Below are 22,741 nucleotides of genomic sequence, written 5' to 3'. Positions count from 1 at the left end.
TCTACCTGTGATCATGCTTGAAACAACCAGAGGAAGGATAACTAGTTTCAGCATCCGCATCAATATTTCCCCTGGAAAGCCAATGTAGTATTTGTCCAGTTCTGAGAGGGGGATGTATTCACGGATAACCACGCCTAATCCAACCCCTGTGAAACAAAATTGGACAATAAAATAACATCGTGACACCTTGACAGCTTTGGTGCCTCCTTGGCTTACTATTGTAGTAGTGCTAACGTTAGCGACCTTGAATGTTATGTTGACAGCCAACTAGGCAAACAACGAATAAAAAAAAGCAAGCGAGCTAAATGTTAGCTAACATTAAGGTAGCTGGCTAGCAAGTTAGCATACTTACATCACGCCACGCTTACCAATAACAACAGCAGCAAGACTTGAGATGAGAAATCGGTTTTTCTTCAGTGACTGTGTGAGAGATGACCGATCATAACAACACCCGTTGTTGTCTGTATATTCCGCAACCCGTTCCATCATTACTGTGAAATCCATGTTGACGACCGTGATCAGCCTGGAGGAAGCAGCCAACGCTAGCTAGCTATCGCCAGCTGAGATTGGCTAATTAGCTAGAAACAATTGTAATTATAAAGCTTATAACAAATGTGTGACCTTCTGAGCAACCCCAATTTGCTGGCTAAGTTAATATTAGGCACGAGCAGAGAAAGTAACTTCAGCTAACGTTAGTGAAGTAGGAATCTGGACACTGACCAGTGTGTTGCCATGGCGGTTGCTAGGTCTTTTCTGGGGGAATTCAAACAATAACGAACTGTCAATGTGCGCGTGCGAAGAGCGTCCGTTGATGTTAGATGAGTCCAGCTACCGGTCAAACCCTATAGTAAGCCTTCTTCTGATGTAGATGCAAACTGCAGCTGTATACCTGTGTAATGTAGTTGCATGTGTGTAGGCTATTTATAATTACCTGTATATAACTTTTGTGTTTTAGGGTGTGTATGTGTAGGCTATATATAACTTTTTCTGTAATCCCACTGTTGCTTTGGCAATATGGACATTTGTTCGTTCGTGCCAATAAAGCCCATTGAATTGAATTGAATTGAATTGAATTGAGAGACGGAGACTATTGAAATGCACTCAGTGGGTTTATAACGGTTCTATTAATACATGATAACGGCCAGATCACTTCCGTGTCTGAGCTCAGCTGACGTCGAGCCGCTCCTCCAGTCAGCGCCACGAGCGCTTCTCGTCACGGGGCCTACGTCAGCAGCACGGCTGCAGGAGCGGCGACCGCACGCCTGTCACCGGGAGGAGAAGCTCGTGCAGGGATGCGCGGCTCGAGGGAGGCACATTTACAGTACTGGAGATCTACGGCCGTATACCGGGGGAGGAAACCTGACGGAAACCTGTCTTCCAAAAACCTAGAGAGGGAACGGACAGGCTACCGTTACCGGAGGTGAGATAATAGCCTAACCTATTTATTTCACTAAATAATGAATTAAATCAGTTTTCGGCGCATAACTAGGCGCCTTACATGTCCTCTCTGTAGATCCTCGTGAGTAGCTCGCCTCCAAAACCACTTATGGCCAACTAAAGTAGGCCTATTCAGGAGTTAAACTCTGACTGATTGAGCTGTCTGGGGTTGATCTCCAGTCAGTACCCGGTGAGAGAGAGAGGTGAGATGAGCTCAGATAATGTCAGGGATACAAAGACCGACCCATCCATCCATCCACCCATCTATCCTCCCACCCATCCACCCCTCTCTCTTTCTTTCTGCCCATCCATCCGTGGGTAAAGTGTGGAGCGTGTAGTATTCCCAGATATGACATCAGCATCCCCTCAGATACCCCCTCCCTCCCCCGTACCTCTCCTAACAGCCAGTGTGTTATTCTTTTTTGACTCCAATGTGTCAGATGTGCTTGTCGTCTTACTCACACACGCACGCACGCACACGGAGACACACAAACACAAACAGACGCACACACACACTATGCTCCCTTGCGTGCACCCGGGCGGAAGGCGCACGCTCCAGTGGTCAATGAATTCCACAGCAGAGCGGATTGTATTAATAAGGTTTAAACGGCCTCTGCCACGCACACACACACACCGCCCACCGACTTCACACAAACACGAGATGAGTCATGAACACTGGGCGGTTAAGAGGTTAATGGCTCAGGTTGTGTGTGTATGAGTGTGAGTTTGTTTGTTATGTGTGTGTGTGTCTCTCTGTCATAACTCACACCGTTATGACCCCATCCCCAGTGCAGTCATGCATGCAGTCAATGTGCCAAAACAGCTGCCCCCCCCCCCCCCCCCACACACACACACACATACTCTCTCTCTCTCTCTCTCTCTCTCTCTCTCTCTCTCTCTCTCTCTCTCTCTCTCAGGGTCAGAATTGTTGGGTGTCTGGAAGTCCCCATCCAGACCAACAGTGGCCTTGACTGTATCCTGATCACACACAGACTCAGGAATGGGGGGAGGGGTATTCTGTACTGTAAAAGGGGCATCATTAAAACTTCATGGAACAATAAATTATATATCTAAACACACACACATTCTCTCTCTCTCTCTCTCACACACACACACACACAGTTAAAACCTCTTTCTGAACCCAATATGAACTGCACCTCATAAGTTCTGACAAATATTTAGTCAAACACACACACGCGTACTGACCTCATTACTGCATCATGTGAATTGTTTGTCTGAAGCTGAGCAGTGTATTCTTTTATTTGTCCTGTAGGGCTGAACAAGAGAGACTGAGGGGCTCACACACACACACACACACACACACACACACACACACACACACACACACACACACAAACACCTGGTCTGGTGATGAAGCTCTCCCTCACCCCTCCCCCACCTTCTACCCCTGACCTCTGACTTCAGGACTAGTGGGATGCGCTGGGTTTTGACCGGTCGACAATGGCGTCGTCCCGCGACCTCCTCCCCTACTTCTGCCCTCGCTGTGGCGACCACGCCCGCTTCTCCTCGGTTCCCGACCTGCGCTCTCACCTGGTCAGCCAGCACACCTATGAGACCCTGCTGGTGCTCTCTCAGGCCCGGGCGCACTCCTCTGGCCCCGGGGCCCGGCTGCATCCCCTCCTCCTCGGCCCTCGCTGCACTCCCCAGGGAGAGGGTCCTGCCCCCGGCCCGGCCCCCCGGCGCCTCCCCCTGCCTCTGGCCTGCCTGGACCTGGCCTCCTCCTCGGCCTCGGCCCGGCTCCTGAGGGAAGTGTTCACCACGGAGGACCAGGCCTCGGACCCTGACTGCGGCGGCCCCTGCTCCCTGGCCCTGCTGGGGCCTCTGGAGCCCCTGGCTGGGCGCGGCCTGAAGCTGGGGGAGAAAGGCCCGATAAGCCTGGGGCTGGAGTTCGGCCCGGGCCTGGAGGAGAGGCTCGGCCTGGGGCTGGACCGCCGGCTGGCCCGGACGTTCGCCGAGGTGGAGGAGAGGGTGGAGCGCCGCGTGGCTCGCCTGAGGGCGGAGCTGTGCCGGCGGGAGGCGGAGCTGGAGGGGGAGAGGCGGGCCGGAGAGAGGCTGGGCCGGGAGAAGGAGGAGGCGGAGGAGAGGGCAGCCTTCCTGGGCCGACAGGTGCAGATCTCCGTGGAGATGATGGGCGCTCTGAGGAGAGACCTGGAGGGGAAGGAGAGAGAGCTGGACAGAACACAGCAGTGAGTACCTAGAACAGAGGAACACAGACTACCTAGAACAGAGGAACACAGACTACCTAGAACAGAGGAACACAGACTACCTAGAACAGAGGAACACAGACTACATAGAACAGAGGAACACAGACTACCTAGAACAGAGGAACACAGACTACCTAGAACAGAGGAACACAGACTACCTAGAACAGAGGAAAACAGACTACTTAGAACAGAGGAACACAGAGTGCCTAGAACAAAGAGGATCACAGCAGTGAGTACCTAGAACAGAGAGGAACAGAGGAACATAGAAGTGAGTACCTACTGTAGAACAGAGAGGAACAGAGAGTTCCTAGAACAGAGAGGAATATACTAGACTGCAGTTATATTATAATATGTATTATGCAATATTATTTGAACCAGTGCAGAGAAGGAAAGGAGACCCAGTTCACACTATTGAGATGCACCCAACAGAATCTGTCTTCCCTGTGCAGAGAGGCAGATGCATTCTGGTCCTTGTAGTCCTGAGCCCGAGGTTGCGTGTGTGCGTGGGTCGGCTGTCCAGGGTTCCGCCTGATGACAAATGCAATCTGACAGTGAGACTCGGGGGGCCTCAGGGCCTGTGAATGCGTGTGTGTGTGTGCATGTGTGTCTGTGTGTGTGCATGTGTGTCTGTGTGTGTGCATTTGTGTCTGTGTGTGTGTGTGTGCCTGTACAGTATGTGTGTGTGTGTGTGTGTCTGTGTGTGTGTGTGCATGTGTCTGTGTGCGTGTGTGTGTGTCTGTGTGTGTGTGTATGTGTGTGTGTATGTCTGTGTGTGTGTGTGTGTGTGTGTGTGTGTGTGTGTGTGTGTGTGTGTGTGTGTGTGCGGGCATACATGTGCATGTGTGTGTGCATGCGTCTGTGTGTGTGTGTGTGTGTGTGTGTGTGTGTGGTTGGGGAGGGAGGGTTCAGGGAGGACATGTAGGAGACTGTAAGGATTAGAACTGCAGGCTTATTCACTGTCACTCCTGTTTTGTGTCCTCAGTCTGTCACACTGTCTCCTTATCTCCTCTCTCTCTCTCTCTCTCTCTCTCTCTTCCTGTGTGTGTGTGTGTGTGTGTGTGTGTCAGGGAAGTGTGTGAGCTGGAGAGCTTCCTGAGGCAGACAGCAGGCAGAGAGGCCGGTGCGAAGGCTCGTCTGCAGGTCTTCATCGAAGGTCTCCTGGACAGAGCCGACCGCGCTGAGAGACAGCTGACCCTGCTCGCCGAACCGCACGCACACGACCACGACGCGCACGGCCGCCGCGGACAACGCCACGACAACATCTCAGGGTCAAAGTTCACGGCCTACCGGGTAATGCTGTGTTCACACCGGGCGCGGCTAGAAAATTTGCGCTGCCCAGTTCGCCCAATCTCTCCGCGGGATCAATGGGTCGCCGCGCGAATCCGCCGCAGAAAGTTCAAAACATTGAACTTTTGCGAATGTCACCGCGCGGTGAATCCTGACCGTCGCGCAGCGAATCCTGGCCATCGCGCCGCCGAGTTCTGCGATTCGCGCCGCCCGCCGCCCAGTTCGCGTGAATTGTATTGACTTTCTATGTAAACTCGCCGCGCCGCAGGAAAAATTTGCGCCCGGTGTGAACACAGCATAAGAGTCACACACACGCCACACACAAACACACGCACACACGCACACTCAAAAACACACACTAACGCACGCGCACAAAACACACACACACACACACACACACACACATACACTCAGAGTCGAGAGACCACCAAATGGAACATAATTTAAAATGGAATATCATCAAAGATGCCAGTGCTTGTAAATGTTTATAACATCACTGTTAAATGGTATATGATATATCCCCTTACACTATCTCTCTCCTTCCTTCCCTCCCTCTCTCCTTTCTCTCTATCCCTCCTTCCTTCCCTCCCTCTCTCCTTTCTCTCCATCCCTCCTTCCTTCCCTCCCTCGCCCCTTTCTCTCCATCCCTCCTTCCTTCCCTCCCTCTCCCCTTTCTCTCCATCCCTCCTTCCTTCCCTCCCTCACCCCTTTCTCTCTATCCCTCCTGCCTTCCCTCCCTCTCTCCAGAGAAGCTACAGTGTGTCAGGTCCATACACACATGGAGAGCAGGTGTACCCTCATCATTACAGGTAGGTCTACAGGTGTGTGTGTGTGTGTGTGTGTGTGTGCCTGTGTGTGTGTGCGTGTGTGTGTGTCAGAACCAGGTCAATGACATCAGTGTAATGGATGTGCTGTGACCTGACTTCTCTCTGTCTCTCCAGCACCTCTAGTGGCCGCCAGCGCACCCTGTCCCTGGGCTCGGGGGCGTGGGGCAGTGAGGGGGGCTGGCCCCTACTAGAGACCCCCTGGCGGGGAGGGGAGGGGGGGCCGGGGGTGCGCAAGGGGGGCAGGATTTGGAGGAAGGGCTCCCAACGCCACCACAGCACCGAGGAGGAGGAGGAGGAGGAAGATTCACTGTCGGAGGGAAAAGCCTGGAGCACACCTGAGATACAGAGGCACACATCACTCAGGAACACACACACGCCTGACACAGGTAAGATGCCACACACACACATGCACGCACACACACACACACACACACACACACACACACACACACACACACACACACACACAATGTAATTAAATTATTCTCCTCTCCAGACATGTCCTCGGGCCTCTCTACCCCGCGTTGCCGTGGTGACCGGGCTTTGGGGGCAGGCATTCTCAGGCTGAGGGCGGGGCTGTTCTGCGTGTTTCCGTATTTGGACGTGCGCACGCTGCTGCGTGCAGCCGAGGTCTGCTCTGATTGGCGGTTCGTGGCGAGGCACCCCGCGGTGTGGACACGACTGTGCCTGGAGGACGCTCGGGTCTCCTCACAGGTGAGAGGCCGTCATCACGACCACCGTCACGCGCCATCGACATCACCACCATCATCATCATCATCATTGCCATCATTGTCATCACCATCGTCATCATCATCGTCATCATCATCATCATCACCGTCATCATCACATCATTATCATCACCGCCATTGTCGTCATCATCACCATTGTTCTCATCATCATCATCACCACCGTCATCATCATCATCACCGCCGTCATCATCGTCATTATCATCACCACCCCCGTCATCATCATCATTATCGCCATCGTCATCATCATCATCACCGCCATCATCATAATCAACATCATCACCACCATCATCATCACCAACACCATCACCGCCATCATCATCATCACCGCCGTCATCATCATCGCCATTGAGACAAATATACTTATTGCAAGTTGCTTTGGATAAAAGTCTCTGCTAAATGACTTAAAGGTGATATAGACATTTTTATGTAGACGAATCATTAAAAAAATATTAATGATAATAAAAAACACTAACAAGGCTTGTGAGCCAATGGTATTACAACACACCGGGACTGTCAAAAAAATGTGTTCATAATCAAACTTTTTTTTTTGGGGGGGGGGCAATACGTTTATTACACACATTTCTAAAAGCTCTGTGGATGTTTGTTTTTTACGATTCGTGTAACGAGGTACAGTAGAGTGGGTCGTCCTATGAATCCCAGCTCCTCCTGACGACATGTGGAAGTGTCCTTGGGCCAGACGCTGAACCCCAAATGGCTCCCAGTGAGCGGGCAACAGTAGCACCTTGCATGGCAGCTGCCGCCATTGGTGTGTGAATGTGTGTGTGAATGGGTGAATGAGAGGCCATTGTAAAGAGCTTTAGATCAAAGCGCTATATAAGTGCAGTCCATTTACCATTTATATACATATGCATGTAATGTTGATGTTGCAGTTCCTGACCACACTGTCCCAATGGAGCACCCAGACCCACTCCCTGGTTCTGCAGAACCTCAAACCCAGACCCAGACACCGGGGGGAGAGCAGGGAGGACTATCACAAGAACACACGGTACTACACACACACAACCCCACACACACACACACACTCACACCATGTATGCCATATGTGTCTATCTGAGTGTGCTTGAGATACTGTGTTTATGTGTGTGTGTGTGGGGGGGGGGGGGCTGAATGGGTGAATGAGTAAAGTGTTTTGGATAAAAGTGCTATACTGTATAAATACAGTCCATTGACCATTTACCGTGTGTGTGTGTGTGTGTGTGTGTGTGTGTGTGTGGTGTGTGTGTGTGCGTGTGTGTCCAGCGGCTGTCTGGAGGGGGGTCTGGAGGCCCTGCTGAGGTCCTCGGGGGGGAGTCTGCTGGTCCTGAGGGTCTCTCACTGTCCGCACATCTTGACTGACCGATCGCTCTGGCTGGCCAGCTGCTACAGCCGCAACCTGTACACACTCACATACAGGTACTGTAGACACACACACACAAACACACACATACAGGTCATGGTTAGAGGATTGTAGAATTTATTTCAAGGTGTGTTCTTGGTAGTAGAGCAAAGTATCATTTTTTCATCAAGCAATGGTAATATTTTACAAGTTACTTTGTGTATGTGTGTGTGTGTGTGTGTGTGTGTGTGTGTGTGTGTGTGTGTGTGTGTGTGTGTGTGTGTGTGTGTCAGGAGCTCGTCTGACCCTATGGGAGAAGAGGTTGTGTGGGCGCTGGGGGCTGGCTGTAGGAACATCACCCACCTACAGGTGGCGCCACTGCACCCCTGGTGAGCTACCATGGTGACCAGGGAACTCCCAGATATCCTCTGTGGAACAATCTCTTTGGTGTCTTTCGTGTAGTAGTACAGTAGTAGCCTAGTCTTTCATGTAGTAGTAGTAGTAGTAGTAGTAGTAGTACTGTAGTAGTAATAGTATATGTAGTAGTATATGTAGTAGTAGTGTCGTTTCTTCTCGTCTTGACTTTTGGGCAGAAAAATGTGAAAGAATCTTCAGGAGCAAAATGCAGTTAAACCAAATTTATTGAGCACGCCAAACAGGTCAGAATATCGGCAGTACTGAATTTCACAAGGTGGTATCCGAGTTTATATGTCCTGGCTTCAGGCCAAGATCACATGACAAACAAATTTGCATACAAGGGATGTACATTTAACACAGATCTGGTCAACTAGTCTTGTAATTGGTCAATAGGTCACTGGGCTCTGCCCCCCTCCGGACATGGGGCAATTTGGGGTTCTTCCTGTGTCCTGCTTTGATCACGTTTCAACTGTAGACTTCAGAGGTGTTATCTTTATTGACTCAGGGACAAAGGAATGTTTACTCAGGACAGGGCATCTGTTGTCATCTGCATGTTAAACTACTTAAGTTCCTACTGAAGTGAAGTTTATTCCTTATTCTCAACAAAATGATTACTACATGAGAGTAATACAAATGTATTGATGTAATACCGTATAAAAATATACTACATATCCCCCCTTCGAGGCGTCCTAACGCCTCGACACAAAACAACTTTAAACACAACAAACAATCCCCAAAACACATACAAATAACCAAATCATCACACAGCAGCAAAGCAAATCGGGGGCCAGAGGTTACTAGCACTTAGCCCCACCGAAAGAGAACAGCCCTCAGCGCTGTCTCATCTCCTCGTCCCATGCTGGAGCAATCTTCAGACATCAAACCCCCAGGTGTCGCAATCCTCTCTGACACCCAGAGAACAATGTCCGTAGCAAGATGGTAAGCCCACCCCGTCTGAAACAGGGAGAACGCTCCAGTAATGTCCAAGAATGACCCTCAAGTCATCCGTGACTCCACACAGTTCAGAGCTTCATGCTGGTGAGGGGCAACCACTCCTTGGTAGCCCACACAATACACTCCCGGATAATCTGAAAACATCAACACAGAACTACACCAAACACAGAACATCCTATAGACATAGACTAAACCTAAATTACTACAAAACAGAACAATCTAACCAAGGAGACGTGCACACACACCTGAATCAAAAACACAGGTGAAATGTAGGCGACATCCTCAAGCTTGATTGAACAAGAAACCCTAAACAGAAATATCTCATACTGCAAATCACCAAGTAACCCCATACACCAACACATATCAAAGAGGTAAAAAAGGATTAAACAAGAAAACAATATACAAACAACAGATGACCGTCAGCCCCCAGGATGGCATAAATCAGGCATGGCTAGGGCCCGGCCCCCAGGGTCCGCGGTACCTGTAAAACAACACTCAACACAAACCGAGGTTAATGACAGAGGGGGCCGAAGGCCACCCCTCACAGGCAAAAACAACAGGACAAACGAAAAATCATACTGACAAAACATAAAAGAACAGCTTATGGCTGCCCATTGACTATTGAAACATAAACTCCTAGATCAAAGTGAAAAACATAACTCATTTGAATTGACTAAACAGCTTTGTAAACCAATTATCCAAACTGATGTTATATGAAACCATAACTGAATACTCCTACTATTATGAAATTCCTGTAATAAACTGAACTTTTGCATCAAATCATCAATAACCATTCAACACACATGACTTTTTGTTTTTGTTTTTCTGAACAAAAAGATGATTCATACTCCAGAGTCTATATTCAACTAGTTTGCTTCTATAATAATCTTCTGGAGACAAGTGTTTCTCCAAAATGTCACAGATGTAATAAAAAATATTCCTCATCACTTCAACTTCAATAATGAACTCAGGCTCAGAGGTGACAACGTAGGTTATCACCGCTATCATTCTCCTAAAAAATTGATTCTAAAAATGTAAGAAATACTTATTGTATTGTAAATTGCTGATGACATCTAGCCAATGACATGTTCAACTTCCTCTTCACCCCCACCTTTATTTTTTTTATTTTTTTTTTTTTTTGAATTCTTCAGAATTAATAATCTCCCCCTGTCTGAGGCTGTTGGAAAACAGGGAACGGGAGTGAAGATTACATCATTGGTTGTTGTTGTCGTTGTTGTTCTGCAAAACAACTTGTTTCTCCTCCATTACTTTCCATTGTCCATCCAATAACTGACTTTGAGTGAGTTTCCTCTTCAGCTCAGCATCTTGTTCCTTCAATTACTTTCCAATTTCCTTCAACTACTTCCTAATCTCCTTCAACTACTTCCTAATTTCCTTCAATTCTTCTTCCTAATTTCCTTCAATTCTACTTCCACTGGTACATCCTTGGTCCATGTTGTATCATCTTCATTCAAGTCAGACTCCTCATTCACTTCTTCACTACTACTACTAGTCTGTTTCATTAGCAACGCTTCCTTTCTATACAGCACCTGTCATAATCTTTCTAATACTTTCATCATATCCTCCAATATCCACTTCTTCATCTACAGAAGAGTCACTGTCACTTTCATGTCTGCCCTTCTTGCTTTTCTTCTTCTTCTTCTTTTCAGCTGGTGTCGGATGCTTATCTAATTTCTTGGTTTTGCGCTTCACATCAAGATGAGTTACAACGGTCGTCCTGGCATTTCCCTTCTGCATAATATCATTATTATCATCTCTGATTACATATCTTCCCTCAGTATTTAGCACGGGTAGCTGTGGATAAGCCTTAGTAGCTTCCGTCTGAGCTTCATAAGGAGGCGGGGTCAAGACTGGAGCCGTATGAGAGAATGGCGCATCAATTATACTCTGCAGTATGTCCGTCTTGTCATTGGCCTCCTCTATTATGGTTCGAGCTGCGGTAGCTGCCGCCTCCACAGCTGCTTTCTGTCTCCGCCCTACTTTACCGAACAGTGTCAAGACTGCGAGTTCGGTATCTCTTTTTTCTTTTCGAGCCTTACCTTGTCTTCCCGTCTTCTGGTGAGCTTTGTATGCCTCAACCAGAACGCGCATGTTTTGAATGAGTCCTTCATCAAAGCTTCCTGAAGACGGCCAAGGCTGTGGCACGTCAGACCATCTCCGTGCCCAGCTTTTAGATATATCACCGATGCCCTTCAGTATTGGATAATCGCGTTTGAGTTGTTCCACCGGTGTGAGCATGGGCACATTAACGTCTATTTCGGATGACATGTTGGAATCCACGAAGATCGATAGACCGATAAAGACTCGAGACTATTATAAGCCTCTTAAGAATCTAACACTATAAAATGAAGCTTTATCAATTATGTAATTAATAAAGAAATGAACGCTCAATCACTCACGGACATAGGACACTTCTTGCTCTGACTAAACTTCCTAACCAGATATAATCCTGCTCAACTCAACCCTAGTCTTCAGCACAGGGAGCGATCGGTCCCATTTAAGCACTTTTAATTTTTGCAAATTAAAAACCACAAAGCTCGGTTTGACGCAAGCTTAGGGTATTGTGCACCAGAGGACAATCCCCTCATTAATCGCTGTATGCCAGAAAATAATGAATTAAAATAAAAAAGATTTTGACGTAGACATCGAAATGTCCACACCACTTTGCCTGTCAGCAAGTTGAGTCCTACTGTCCGTTCACTCACAGTCCTTTCACTCCACACACACACAATATGCAAAGCGTAATATATGTATGTACGTCTATATCGCTCTACTAAAGCAACGCTTAAACTGATGTTTATTCTATCAAAAACCAAGACACCTTTAAACCAGATATCCAACAGACCACCAATCACTCAAGAACCAAAGCTCATCACCAAACCATCTACATCCATTTAACACTTAAACACCCTCAAAACCACTTATATCCAGTATCAAGTAGAATTATTATATATATATTACTTATAATAATAAAAAGTTGAATAACTATAAATAATTAATCAAGTAATCAATAAAATATTGAAGAATTAATCAATTAATAAACTAACCATTTATCCCTAATATCAAATCAAGTAACCAAACCAATCAATCACCTTATCATAAAATACCAAGCCTTAAATGCAGGTCATCCACTCAAAACAATTAAATCAGGTGTTCAGTCTAGTTTAATTAATGAGCATTAATCAGCAATTCAGGCTTACTTTTCAAGCAGGTGATGGATGGGTGGATGGATGGATGGTCTGGGATTGGTGACTGGTATGGACAAAAGCTTTTCCGGATATAACTGCAAACAGATTTACTCAAAGGGGAAAAACCAATTAATCACCAAGCAATGATAATTAAAAATATATTTGCTATTAACAACCCATTATTCTAAAGTCAAACTGTCATAAAACACACGAATAATCAAAACAAATATAGAAAGCGGTCATATCTAACAACGGCCACACGATGGCAGCATTGAACCACCTAATACACTTGAATCAATACAATCAAAACCAACGTGAACTGCAACCTATTAAACGACCACTAGATGGAGGCATAGGACAACAGAGGTGAGAAGGATGAAAGATTTCTTAATATCCCTAAAATATAGCTAACGCTACACCATTCTCAATTTATGAAGATTGAAGAAAGGTTTCATTAATAAAAGTTATAATTGACTAGTGGATTGCTGCTAGGGTTTGAGTGCTGAGTAACCGATGTCTCGGTCAGTGTCCACCTGGCCCAGATTCAGCATCCACTTATGTATTTATAAATTAACTATTCTAATCTAATCCAGTCGTCCCATACACCGCACGACCCACTGGATGAATTATCATTCCCTAATTTCTAAAGACAGGAAAGAGAGAGAAATAAGTGAGAAAGAGAAAAAGATAGAGAAAGTATTGTCACTGCCCGCATCACCTAAGGCTGAAAAAAAAACTATTGTCCAGTGACCGCGTATCACTGACCCCCCTCCCCCCACAGCCAGCTGTGGTTTTATGAGGGCTAGGAATATTTACAACTCAGAGTACGGGGAGAAACCTCACCCACAAAAGACAATTAAACAGAAAATATCAGCCAATATTATTTACATTAACTCAACTTTCAACCCTATAATGTATCCAACCAACAAACACACAACCTCAAAGCACAAAACCCACAACGCACATTCTCCTTTCACTCTCTCCTTTCACTCTCTCCTTTCACTCTCTCCTTTCACACCTCACCTTTCACACCTCACACATACAGGCCTACAGTATACACACCCCCACGTGGAAGAGAGAACAAAGGATCTCTCTTCCCTCAACATTCATTCAAAAAATAAGAATATCAACAAATATTATCTACATTAAACCAATCTCAAATATACAATGGACTATAAACAATTACAAGAAACGAAAGACCGGACAAATAGCAGACGGCTAAACGTACTTAAACGAGACATACAGGACTCCGGTTTAGCCTGCTTCACATACTGGTACCTCACATTTAACACAAATATGCAATCTTCATGCATTTAATTTAACCGGTTTTCTTAGAGACATCGAACTCCACTCTGAAGCTCAAGTCTTATCTAAACTCTGCGCTCTCGTATGCGTCTTTATAAGACCGGCCCATACCAAGTCAGCGCAACAATGCGTACACAATTTTACTCTATTCTCCTTATTTATTGGAAGTTCTTTATGGCGTAAGCATAAAATAATTTGCAAGACAGTTTACCTCGATCAAGACTCGCAATCTTGTTCACTCTTGTCCTCCTCTGGCCGTTAGGTACACGAGAGTTAGTTGATCTCGCTATCTTTCGAGGGTCTTGAAAATCGTAGCTAGAAACGCCATCCCATCACCATCGTCAAAATGTCGTTTCTTCTCGTCTTGACTTTTGGGCAGAAAAATGTGAAAGAATCTTCAGGAGCAAAATGCAGTTAAACCAAATTTATTGAGCACGCCAAACAGGTCAGAATATCGGCAGTACTGAATTTCACAAGGTGGTATCCGAGTTTATATGTCCTGGCTTCAGGCCAAGATCACATGACAAACAAATTTGCATACAAGGGATGTACATTTAACACAGATCTGGTCAACTAGTCTTGTAATTGGTCAATAGGTCACTGGGCTCTGCCCCCCTCCGGACATGGGGCAATTTGGGGTTCTTCCTGTGTCCTGCTTTGATCACGTTTCAACTGTAGACTTCAGAGGTGTTATCTTTATTGACTCAGGGACAAAGGAATGTTTACTCAGGACAGGGCATCTGTTGTCATCTGCATGTTAAACTACTTAAGTTCCTACTGAAGTGAAGTTTATTCCTTATTCTCAACAAAATGATTACTACATGAGAGTAATACAAATGTATTGATGTAATACCGTATAAAAATATACTACAGTAGTAGTAGTAGTCTTTCATGTAGTATTAGTAGCAGTAGTAGTAGTAGTAGTAGTAGTAGTAGTCTTTCGTGTAGCAGTGGTAGCCTAGTCTTTCATGTAGTAGTAGTAGTAGTAGTAGTAGTATATGTAGTAGTAGTAGTCTTTCATGTAGTATTAGTAGCAGCAGTAGTAGTAGCAGTAGTAGTAGTAGTAGTAGTAGTCTTTCATGTAGCAGTGATAGCCTAGTCTTTCATGTAGTAGTAGTAGTAGTAGTAGTAGTAGTAGTAGTAGTAGTAGTAGTAGTAGTAGTAGTCTTTCATGTAGCAGTGGTAGCCTAGTCTTTCATGTAGTAGTAGTAGTAGTAGTAGTAGTAGTAGTAGTAGTAGTAGTAGTAGTAGTAGTAGTAGTAGTCTTTCATGTAGCAGTGATAGCCTAGTCTTTCATGTAGTAGTAGTAGTAGTAGTAGTAGTAGTAGTAGTAGTAGTAGTAGTAGTAGTAGTCTTTCATGTAGCAGTGATAGCCTAGTCTTTCATGTAGTAGTAGTAGTAGTAGTCTTTCATGTAGTAGTAGTAGTAGTAGTAGTAGTAGTAGTAGTAGTAGTCTTTCATGTAGTGGTAGTAGTAGTAGTAGTAGTAGTAGTAGTAGTCTTTCATGTAGCAGTGGTAGCCTAGTCTTTCATGTAGTAGTAGTAGTAGTAGTAGTAGTAGTAGTAGTAGTAGTAGTCTTTAATGTAGTAATAGTCTTTCATGTCATGGGCCGTGTCCGAATTGCATACTACCTGCTACATGCTATATAGTAGGCACTATATAGTATGCATACTGCATACTATATAGTACCTACTGTTCCACAAAACGCGTGTAGTATGCGAGAAAATACAGCATGCTACTCGAGTCATCCAGCGGAAGTGACGGGATACGATACTGTTTACTCCCGCGAAGCTGTGGTACAATTATCCGGTGTTTTCTGTGATCATTTTGTGTATTATCCACAAAAATGTAGCCTTTTCCTGTCATGGGATGTGCGGCTGCTGCTGCCGCCAGGAGAAGACGTGTTAACGCTGCAAGGAGAAGAGCCGTCATGAGATCTTCTCCACATGCTTGTAGTTGAGGTAAATATTGAACGTTAGCTTGCTAGCTACGCTAGTTAGCTAGGTTAGTTGATAGCCCCGCATGTGCTGGCTTGGGGCTAGCTATACTGTTACATTTGTACCAGGGATATTATATTAAATAGATTCTGAGAGGCAGGTAAGCGAAACAATAAAACTCAACTCATTTTAAAGAGGTGGGTAAACTGAGTTTACCTGGGTTTACTCATCACTACACGCCTGCTTTGTAATGTTACATTTTAGCTCTACAGATAATGACATCTATCTATTATCATATTGTAAAGACAAGTATATGCCATACGCACAAATGAGTTAAAGTTTGCCCTAATAATATTCCCCCTGTAGGCTCACATGGAAGACAGAGGTCCTCACCAAGTCAACCTCCACGTCCCTGCTGAGGACCTATTTTGACGGCGCGGACACAAGGAGGGACTTCAGATTGTCAAAATCGACACAGAGGAACCTTGGTGATGGTCAGGAGGATGGGGCAAGACCATGGAGGTGCTAATAATAGCAATAACAATAATAATTCATTGCATTTAGAGCTTTTCTCAGTACTCACCCTTTACAATGGTCTTGTCATTCACACACAGGTGCTAGTCTTGGAGGTAACATTACATCAGTCATTTAGCAGACACTTTTGTCCAGCATTACCTTAGTCATTTATTTAGCAGACACTTTTGTGTGTCTGCTAAGCGACTTACAGTAGCCCTAATTGCATTTAACCATTTAAAGGTTGAAGACCTTGATGGTGGCCATGGTCCTGCTGCTGCAGATCATCCCAACCCTGGAGATGGCCTCAGAAAGTGTCTCGCAGCGGCAGCATCAGCACCAGCACAAGCTGCCTGGATCGCAGCTCTTGGTGAGCACGACTACCCCCATCCTGCCATAAGTAGTCAGTCTATCAGTTCATGAGTGTGCTTTGCCTTGTTCCTTATAGACAGCCTTGAGGCTTTAAACACCGATCAGTTGGTTATAGGCAGCCTTGAGGCATTTGTTTAAATGTATTTGTATTTAAATTTATGTGTAACACTGTACATAGTAATCAGTTTAAGTATTTTAGGGGGAGACAACAGATCAGCGTTCTTCTGTCAGTACCTTTTGCAAGGAAAGCTAATGATCTGACCAAATATAAACAAGTCAAAAGTATATTTGAAGACCATTGTGTAATAAAAATATCCAAGAAATGTTTATGGTTGTGTTTCTTCCATTATACATGTAAAGGTTACTTCTTGATGTATTAACATTTCAACAAAGTGTAATATCTACACATCAGACACATTGTCTTTATGTGTACAGGTCATGTACAGTAACTTGGAAGGTCTTAACACAACACGCAGAGCGCTTTGGACATGTAACTCCCTTATCAAGTAGTCGTTAGTCAGACACATTAAACAGTGATGCTTTCATAACCGTCTCTGAATAATTCCAATGAAGCATTGTGAACCAACATGTGTTCCGTCTTTTATGCCTAATTGCAAACTACAATGTCCATTAGGAATGTTCTTTTACTCTAATGACTGGTTTTAGGTATAGTGACATTTGTTCTTTGACTGGGAATACATTACAAGGAATGACACACAAACACCAATTTAATTCAAGAAAATACATTTAATAAAAAATAACAAAAACAATAATGGAACAAGATAAAACAGTTTTTTTTGACTGAGGCTTCTAGAAGCAACATCAGCCGGTCCTCCCTCTCCTTAAACAACCCCCTTTCCTCCCTCCACTCAGCCTTCATCTCTGCCTTCTCTCTCCCCCGTTCAACATCAGCCGGTCCTCCCTCTGGAGGACGGCCAACTCTTCCCTGTTTACGGGGAAGAGAAACACCACGCTGAAAGGCTTGGAGTAAGTTAACTAACGTATGCATTGTTGTTCAGAAGCAATCCAGCGGTCTGTTTACTTTGAATATTGATTTATGTAGGACCTACATCTTAGAAGCTGGGCTGCAGGGGACGACGGAGACAGCCTGGATAAAGCACACAGAGAACCTTGTAGTCATGTACAAGGTGATTTTGATCTACAGGCTACATGATAGCAAATATATTGATAGGGACTCACAGTTTGTATGACACTAGAAAACTGTTATCTAACCTCATAGGACCTAAAGAGCCCCAGAACTGGGGTCAGCACAGAGGGAGGGGAGGCCACAGCCGCTTCGTGGAAGTGGTACGGGGTCTTGGGAGAGGCGATGGGGGCCACCCATGCAGCCGTCCTCCAGAGGATCATCGTCCCTGGTGTGGTCGTTGGTCCCTGTAATACATCCAGAAGTATTATGGGACAATGAATACTAATATATTAATATATGATATATGAACAGTTGAACTCGTTTAAATCACGGAATGAACAGACAATTGTTTAAACAACTTCAAGTAACGTTAGGCTCGGTGGCTTAGGTCAGCCATTTAACAACTCATCACAATTTCGACATTTCTTATACATTTCTTAAGCAATCATGGTCATATTACATGGAAATGTTACTCTGTTTGTCTTGATTCTAGCTATAATAACATTTAAGCTATGACATTAATACGTTTTGAGCAAGAGCCGTCTGAACACCTGTAACGTTAGCAGCCTATTAACGTTGGCTGGGCTAGCTAGCTAACGTAACGTCCACCACAGAGATCAATGCAAGCAGCTAGCTATCATGACGTTCTTTTTCGAAATGTCATTTCTACCCCACCTATATACACAAAACTGCATTTGTAGCTCTGTGTCGTTATAACTAAGATATATGTCCGGAAAAATAATTTTTCCATCGACAAATTAAGTCAATACTTACATTTGAAAACTCCCGCTGCGGTCCCGGAGATCTCTTCGTTCGCCATCTTTTTTTATTTTTCTCACAGTCCAGTGACGTTTCACCTCTCGACTTCCGGAACAGTATGCTCTGGACTATGCTACATTTACGCCCATTTTTTCGCCGATTTCGCCTACTATATAGTACCTACTATATAGTAGGCGAAATACAGTATGCACAGTTTTGATGCAGCATGCTGCATCTCGCCTACTATATAGCAAGTAGTATGCAATTCGGACACGGCCATGGTCTTCTGACCGTGTGGTCATGTGGTCTTGTTGTGAAGTCAGTCAGCTCAGTTTGATTGGCTGTTGATGTGCAGCCCTGATCCCTCCCCCTCTCTGTCTCAGCCAACAGCCAACTCGCCTTAGCAACCGCTGCCTCCAGACGATTGGTCGATGTTGGCCACACCTCCGTGTGCTCGGTGTGGGCGGGGCTGGCTGCGGCATTCAGGGATTGGCCGCCATTGGTGAGTGACAGATATGAGAGCCAGTTACAGAGATAAAATCATTAACTGGCTCTCGTTTAGCCCTGGTCCAGGTCGGATACAGGTAATATTATTTAGTTACTCACTGAAGTAAAGACAGATTTGGAAAGATGAAGAGACAAACGTTTGCCTCTGTTTGCTGAATTTGAACGCAGCCCAGGTCTAGCTCTCGTTATGCTGTCTGTATGTGTGGTTTTAGATTGTGGTTTTAGTCAAATAAATAAAATCAATCAACCATTATGTGTCTACGGACGGTAGTACAAATGTATGTGTACAAATGTATGTTGTGTGTGTGTGTGTGTGTGTGTGTGTGTGTGTGTGTGTGTGTGTGTGTGTGTGTGTGTGTGTGTGTGTGTGTGTGTCCAGCACGTAGCTGCGTCCACCTGCAGGTGTTGGAGCTGGAGCGTGTTACCGGGCTGGACCAGCAGGAGGCGGTGGAGCAGTGCGGCATAGAGGGACTGCAGAGTCTGGAGAGCCTGCTCCTCTCTGGCTGCCCAGTCACTGCTCAGACACTGCTACACCTCCACAGTGAGTCTCCCCCCTCCTCACCCCTCCAGTCTCTCCTCCCCGCCCCCTCCCCCTGCTGCACCTCTCCCAAAGAGACACAGAAGCAGTAAATCACTTCTATCTTTAGAGCTGGACTTTCTATTTTTCTCTCTCTCTCTGTCTCTCTTTCTCTCTTTCTCTCTCTCTCTCCCCCTTCTTTCCATCCTTCCTTCCTTCCTTGCAGCCTTCCTTCCTACCTTAATTCCTTGCTTCCTTCCTCTCCTCAATTCCAAGGAGTGTGTGTGAGCCTCAGATCCTTGGAGGTCCAGGTGAGCGCATCAGACTACTCTGAAGAACCGCACAGCCCAGAGGCTCAGAGACAGTATGAAGACGTGGTCAACAGCCTGCAGGTGTGCGTGTGTGTGTGTGTGTGTACTTGTTTAGCTCAGCTAACTGTAGTACCAGTGTGAAAATGTGGTGCATCCAACTCATGTTGATCATCTACTCTGTTTCTGTATGATTTATATGTATGTATCTGTGTTTCCTGTGTGTGTGTGTGTGTCTATGTTTGTGAGTGTGTGTGTGTGTGTGTGTGTGTGTGTGCGTGTGTGTGTGTGTGTGTGTGCGTGCGTGTGTATGTGCACGTGCGTGTGTGTGTGTGTATGCAGGCCCTGCAGCAGTGTCCAGGTGTGTGTGACGTGCTCAAGCTCAATGCCGAGGGGTTCTGCTGACCTCCTCTCCTCCCACCTCCCTCAACACCGCTCAGCCAATCAGAGATCCACTAGCGACCTCGCACATCAATCAGAGCCAGTGGGAGATGTCTACCGGCCAATCAGGAGTGAGGGCTACAACGGAACTGTGCAATCAGTTTGGCCAGAAGGGACTCAGTATCCAATCGGTGCATCAGAATGACTGGACAGTGGGATAGACACACACACACACACACACACACACACACACAAACACTCACACACACAGAGCAATAGTAACAATAGATGTAGCATAGGCATCATGACATGATATTAGTAAGTAGATCCACAATAGAAAAAATCCACACTGATTTATTTGATCTAGTCTGAGATACTGCTGAGGTCACACCCCTTTAAGGCCCAGAAGTCTCACAATCATGGAGGCACCTCTTCAACGAGCCAATGGGCATTCATCTGGGGCTGTGTCAGCTGAGACATGTTGATATGTGTGTTGAACTATTGCTGCTTGAGACCAGATCTCCAGTACTTCTCTGATCTGATGAGACTAACCTCCTGGTGTTAAGCCATTGTCTGCTCAGGTGATTGGTATCATTAAGTCTCATTAAAAGGCCAGGCATGGTGCAGTTCCGGGTCATGTGATTTGATAACATCATGTATGATATTAGTGATGTGATGATACCATGTACTGTATGTCTGTCACTGTACTATCACCATGGCTACTATGAGCAAACAGCCTGAATGCAAACCTGACCAAATGTTACTCTGGAAATAAAGATATTTCAAAACAACATCTGTGTATCCTGTCCTATGTAGCAGGTGTACTACCTGATTAAATCAAGAAGACTAGACAAATACATAATCAATAGCTGTTTATTATTACTACATCAAAAGAAGGCATGCATGGTGTTTTTCAGTAAAACACGTTAAGATAATGTACAGCATGTCATTTGTATGCATAACTATAGCCTAATATACACATTTTGTATACATGAACACACTAGTGTCTTTCAAGTGTCCTCAGCATATAGAATCTCCCTCCTAGTTCCATATGGATATGTATTGCTCAAGATCTCCCCCTAGTGGACCAATTACAACACTTCCCTCCGTCAAAGTACCATTACAATGGTGTTTCATCTGTCTCAGAACCTGTGTGTCTGTGTGTGAGAGAGAGCACAGGAAGAGGAGTGTACTATGGTGTACTGTTTAGGTATCAGACTCCTTGCTGGTTAGACAGTCAGCAGCTGGACAGGATGGAACACACCACTCTGCTTGATACTCTGTGAGTGGGCCTGCTTGTTGAGAGAGAGAGAGAGAGAGAGAGAGAGGAGGGGGGGGTGAGAAAGAGATCATCTATATACTTGTTTATTGTCTGTTTTTTTACACACCAGACTGCTTGGAGAGCACAAATTATAAAAACTAAATAAAAACTGATTTTAATAATAAAAACTGATTCTGATTCTAATTGTAAGCTATAATGTTGTTATTAAGATATCCATGTTAGCATAGGAGTACTGTTATAGTTACTGTTAGCACTTCAGACTTAGGGGCTGGGCAGCCTCAGCTGGTCCCTCTTCCCAGAGCAACCGACGTATTTTCAACCGGAGGTTTCGCGTCGCCCTGATTCAACCAGGTGTTATGCGGAATTCTGTGACCACCGGATTTTGTGACCGGTCACAAGATCCGGTGGTCACTGATTTCCGCATGTTAATACACTGTGATCACCGAAATGTGTGACCACCGGTCACAAAATCCGATGGCCACACATTTCGGTGCGTTAAGCCTACACAGAATACAAAGTGTTAATAGGCCTACACTTTGAAGCTTCGGTGCGTTAATACTGTGGTAAACCTAAACGGGGAGGAGTTAGGTTGAGGCTCAGGCTCCCCAAATTAGACTGATGAACCGCACCTGTGCCCGCCCATGGACTCTGTCCGAGACTCTGGTAACACATAAATAGACAGAGCCGGGAGCTGAGCGGGTCTCTTGGGGAGCGGCTAGCGGGTGTTACACCGTGTCCTAACTGCTTGCGACGCGAGCAACAGAACGCGACATCGCATGCTTGCTGTCCTAACTGAAACCGTTAAATGTCCTGTTACGTCATTTGTCTATATTCCCAACTGAAGACAGACGCCTGTCAACGCGAGCGACAGGAGGAAAATAAGAACAGGGCGAGCGTCAAAAGGGCAGTTAAAACGTTGCGCCGCTTCGCGCTGCGTCGCTCGCGTCCAGTTAGGACATAACAATAGAAAACAAAGCAATGGAACGCATTTTGTCGCTGACGCTCGCTCGCGTCGCGTGTAGTTAGGACACGGTGATAGGCCTACATGTAGCCTACAGAACCAGCACATAGTAGGCCCTGAAAAGGCTCCGAGTGTTCAACCACCAGTTCAAACATTGATTGTTCACTTAGCTCCCCCAGGCCCAGCGATACAATCATACTAGGACATATTAGAGGAGACCTGGCTTCTTCTTAAACAAAGTGCAAAATATAATATGGTGAGTGAGTAGCTTCTGGTGGTTAAACTGGACAACATGTTTCTCGCTTCTGCTC

The 22,741-nt window shown here is 45.7% G+C and overlaps 1 protein-coding gene and 1 long non-coding RNA gene across 2 annotated transcripts; both read left to right on the top strand.

Annotated features, from left to right (window-relative positions):
- Positions 1-2,898: 2,898 nt before the first annotated feature.
- Positions 2,899-20,860, top strand: LOC311320245 (F-box only protein 41-like; the record flags this gene model as incomplete). Its single annotated transcript, XM_084451978.1, has 12 exons — positions 2,899-3,644; positions 4,730-4,952; positions 5,697-5,758; positions 5,891-6,162; positions 6,273-6,490; positions 7,416-7,531; positions 7,786-7,938; positions 8,155-8,250; positions 18,858-18,976; positions 19,361-19,522; positions 19,775-19,890; positions 20,149-20,860. The coding sequence occupies 12 exons, from the start codon at positions 2,899-2,901 to the stop codon at positions 20,209-20,211; spliced, it is 2,346 nt and encodes a 781-aa protein (XP_084308104.1). The 3' UTR covers positions 20,212-20,860.
- Positions 15,544-16,780, top strand: LOC311320037. Its single transcript, XR_014630834.1, has 3 exons — positions 15,544-15,707; positions 16,050-16,205; positions 16,440-16,780. It is a non-coding gene; the product is annotated as an uncharacterized lncRNA (long non-coding RNA).
- Positions 20,861-22,741: the final 1,881 nt, after the last annotated feature.

This window comes from Borostomias antarcticus (assembly GCF_949987555.1).
Source record: "Borostomias antarcticus genome assembly, chromosome: 17".
Taxonomy (NCBI): Eukaryota; Metazoa; Chordata; class Actinopteri; order Stomiiformes; family Stomiidae; genus Borostomias; species Borostomias antarcticus.
The sequence above is the reverse complement of the archived record's forward strand: the minus strand, read 5'-3'. Positions and strand labels throughout refer to the sequence as shown.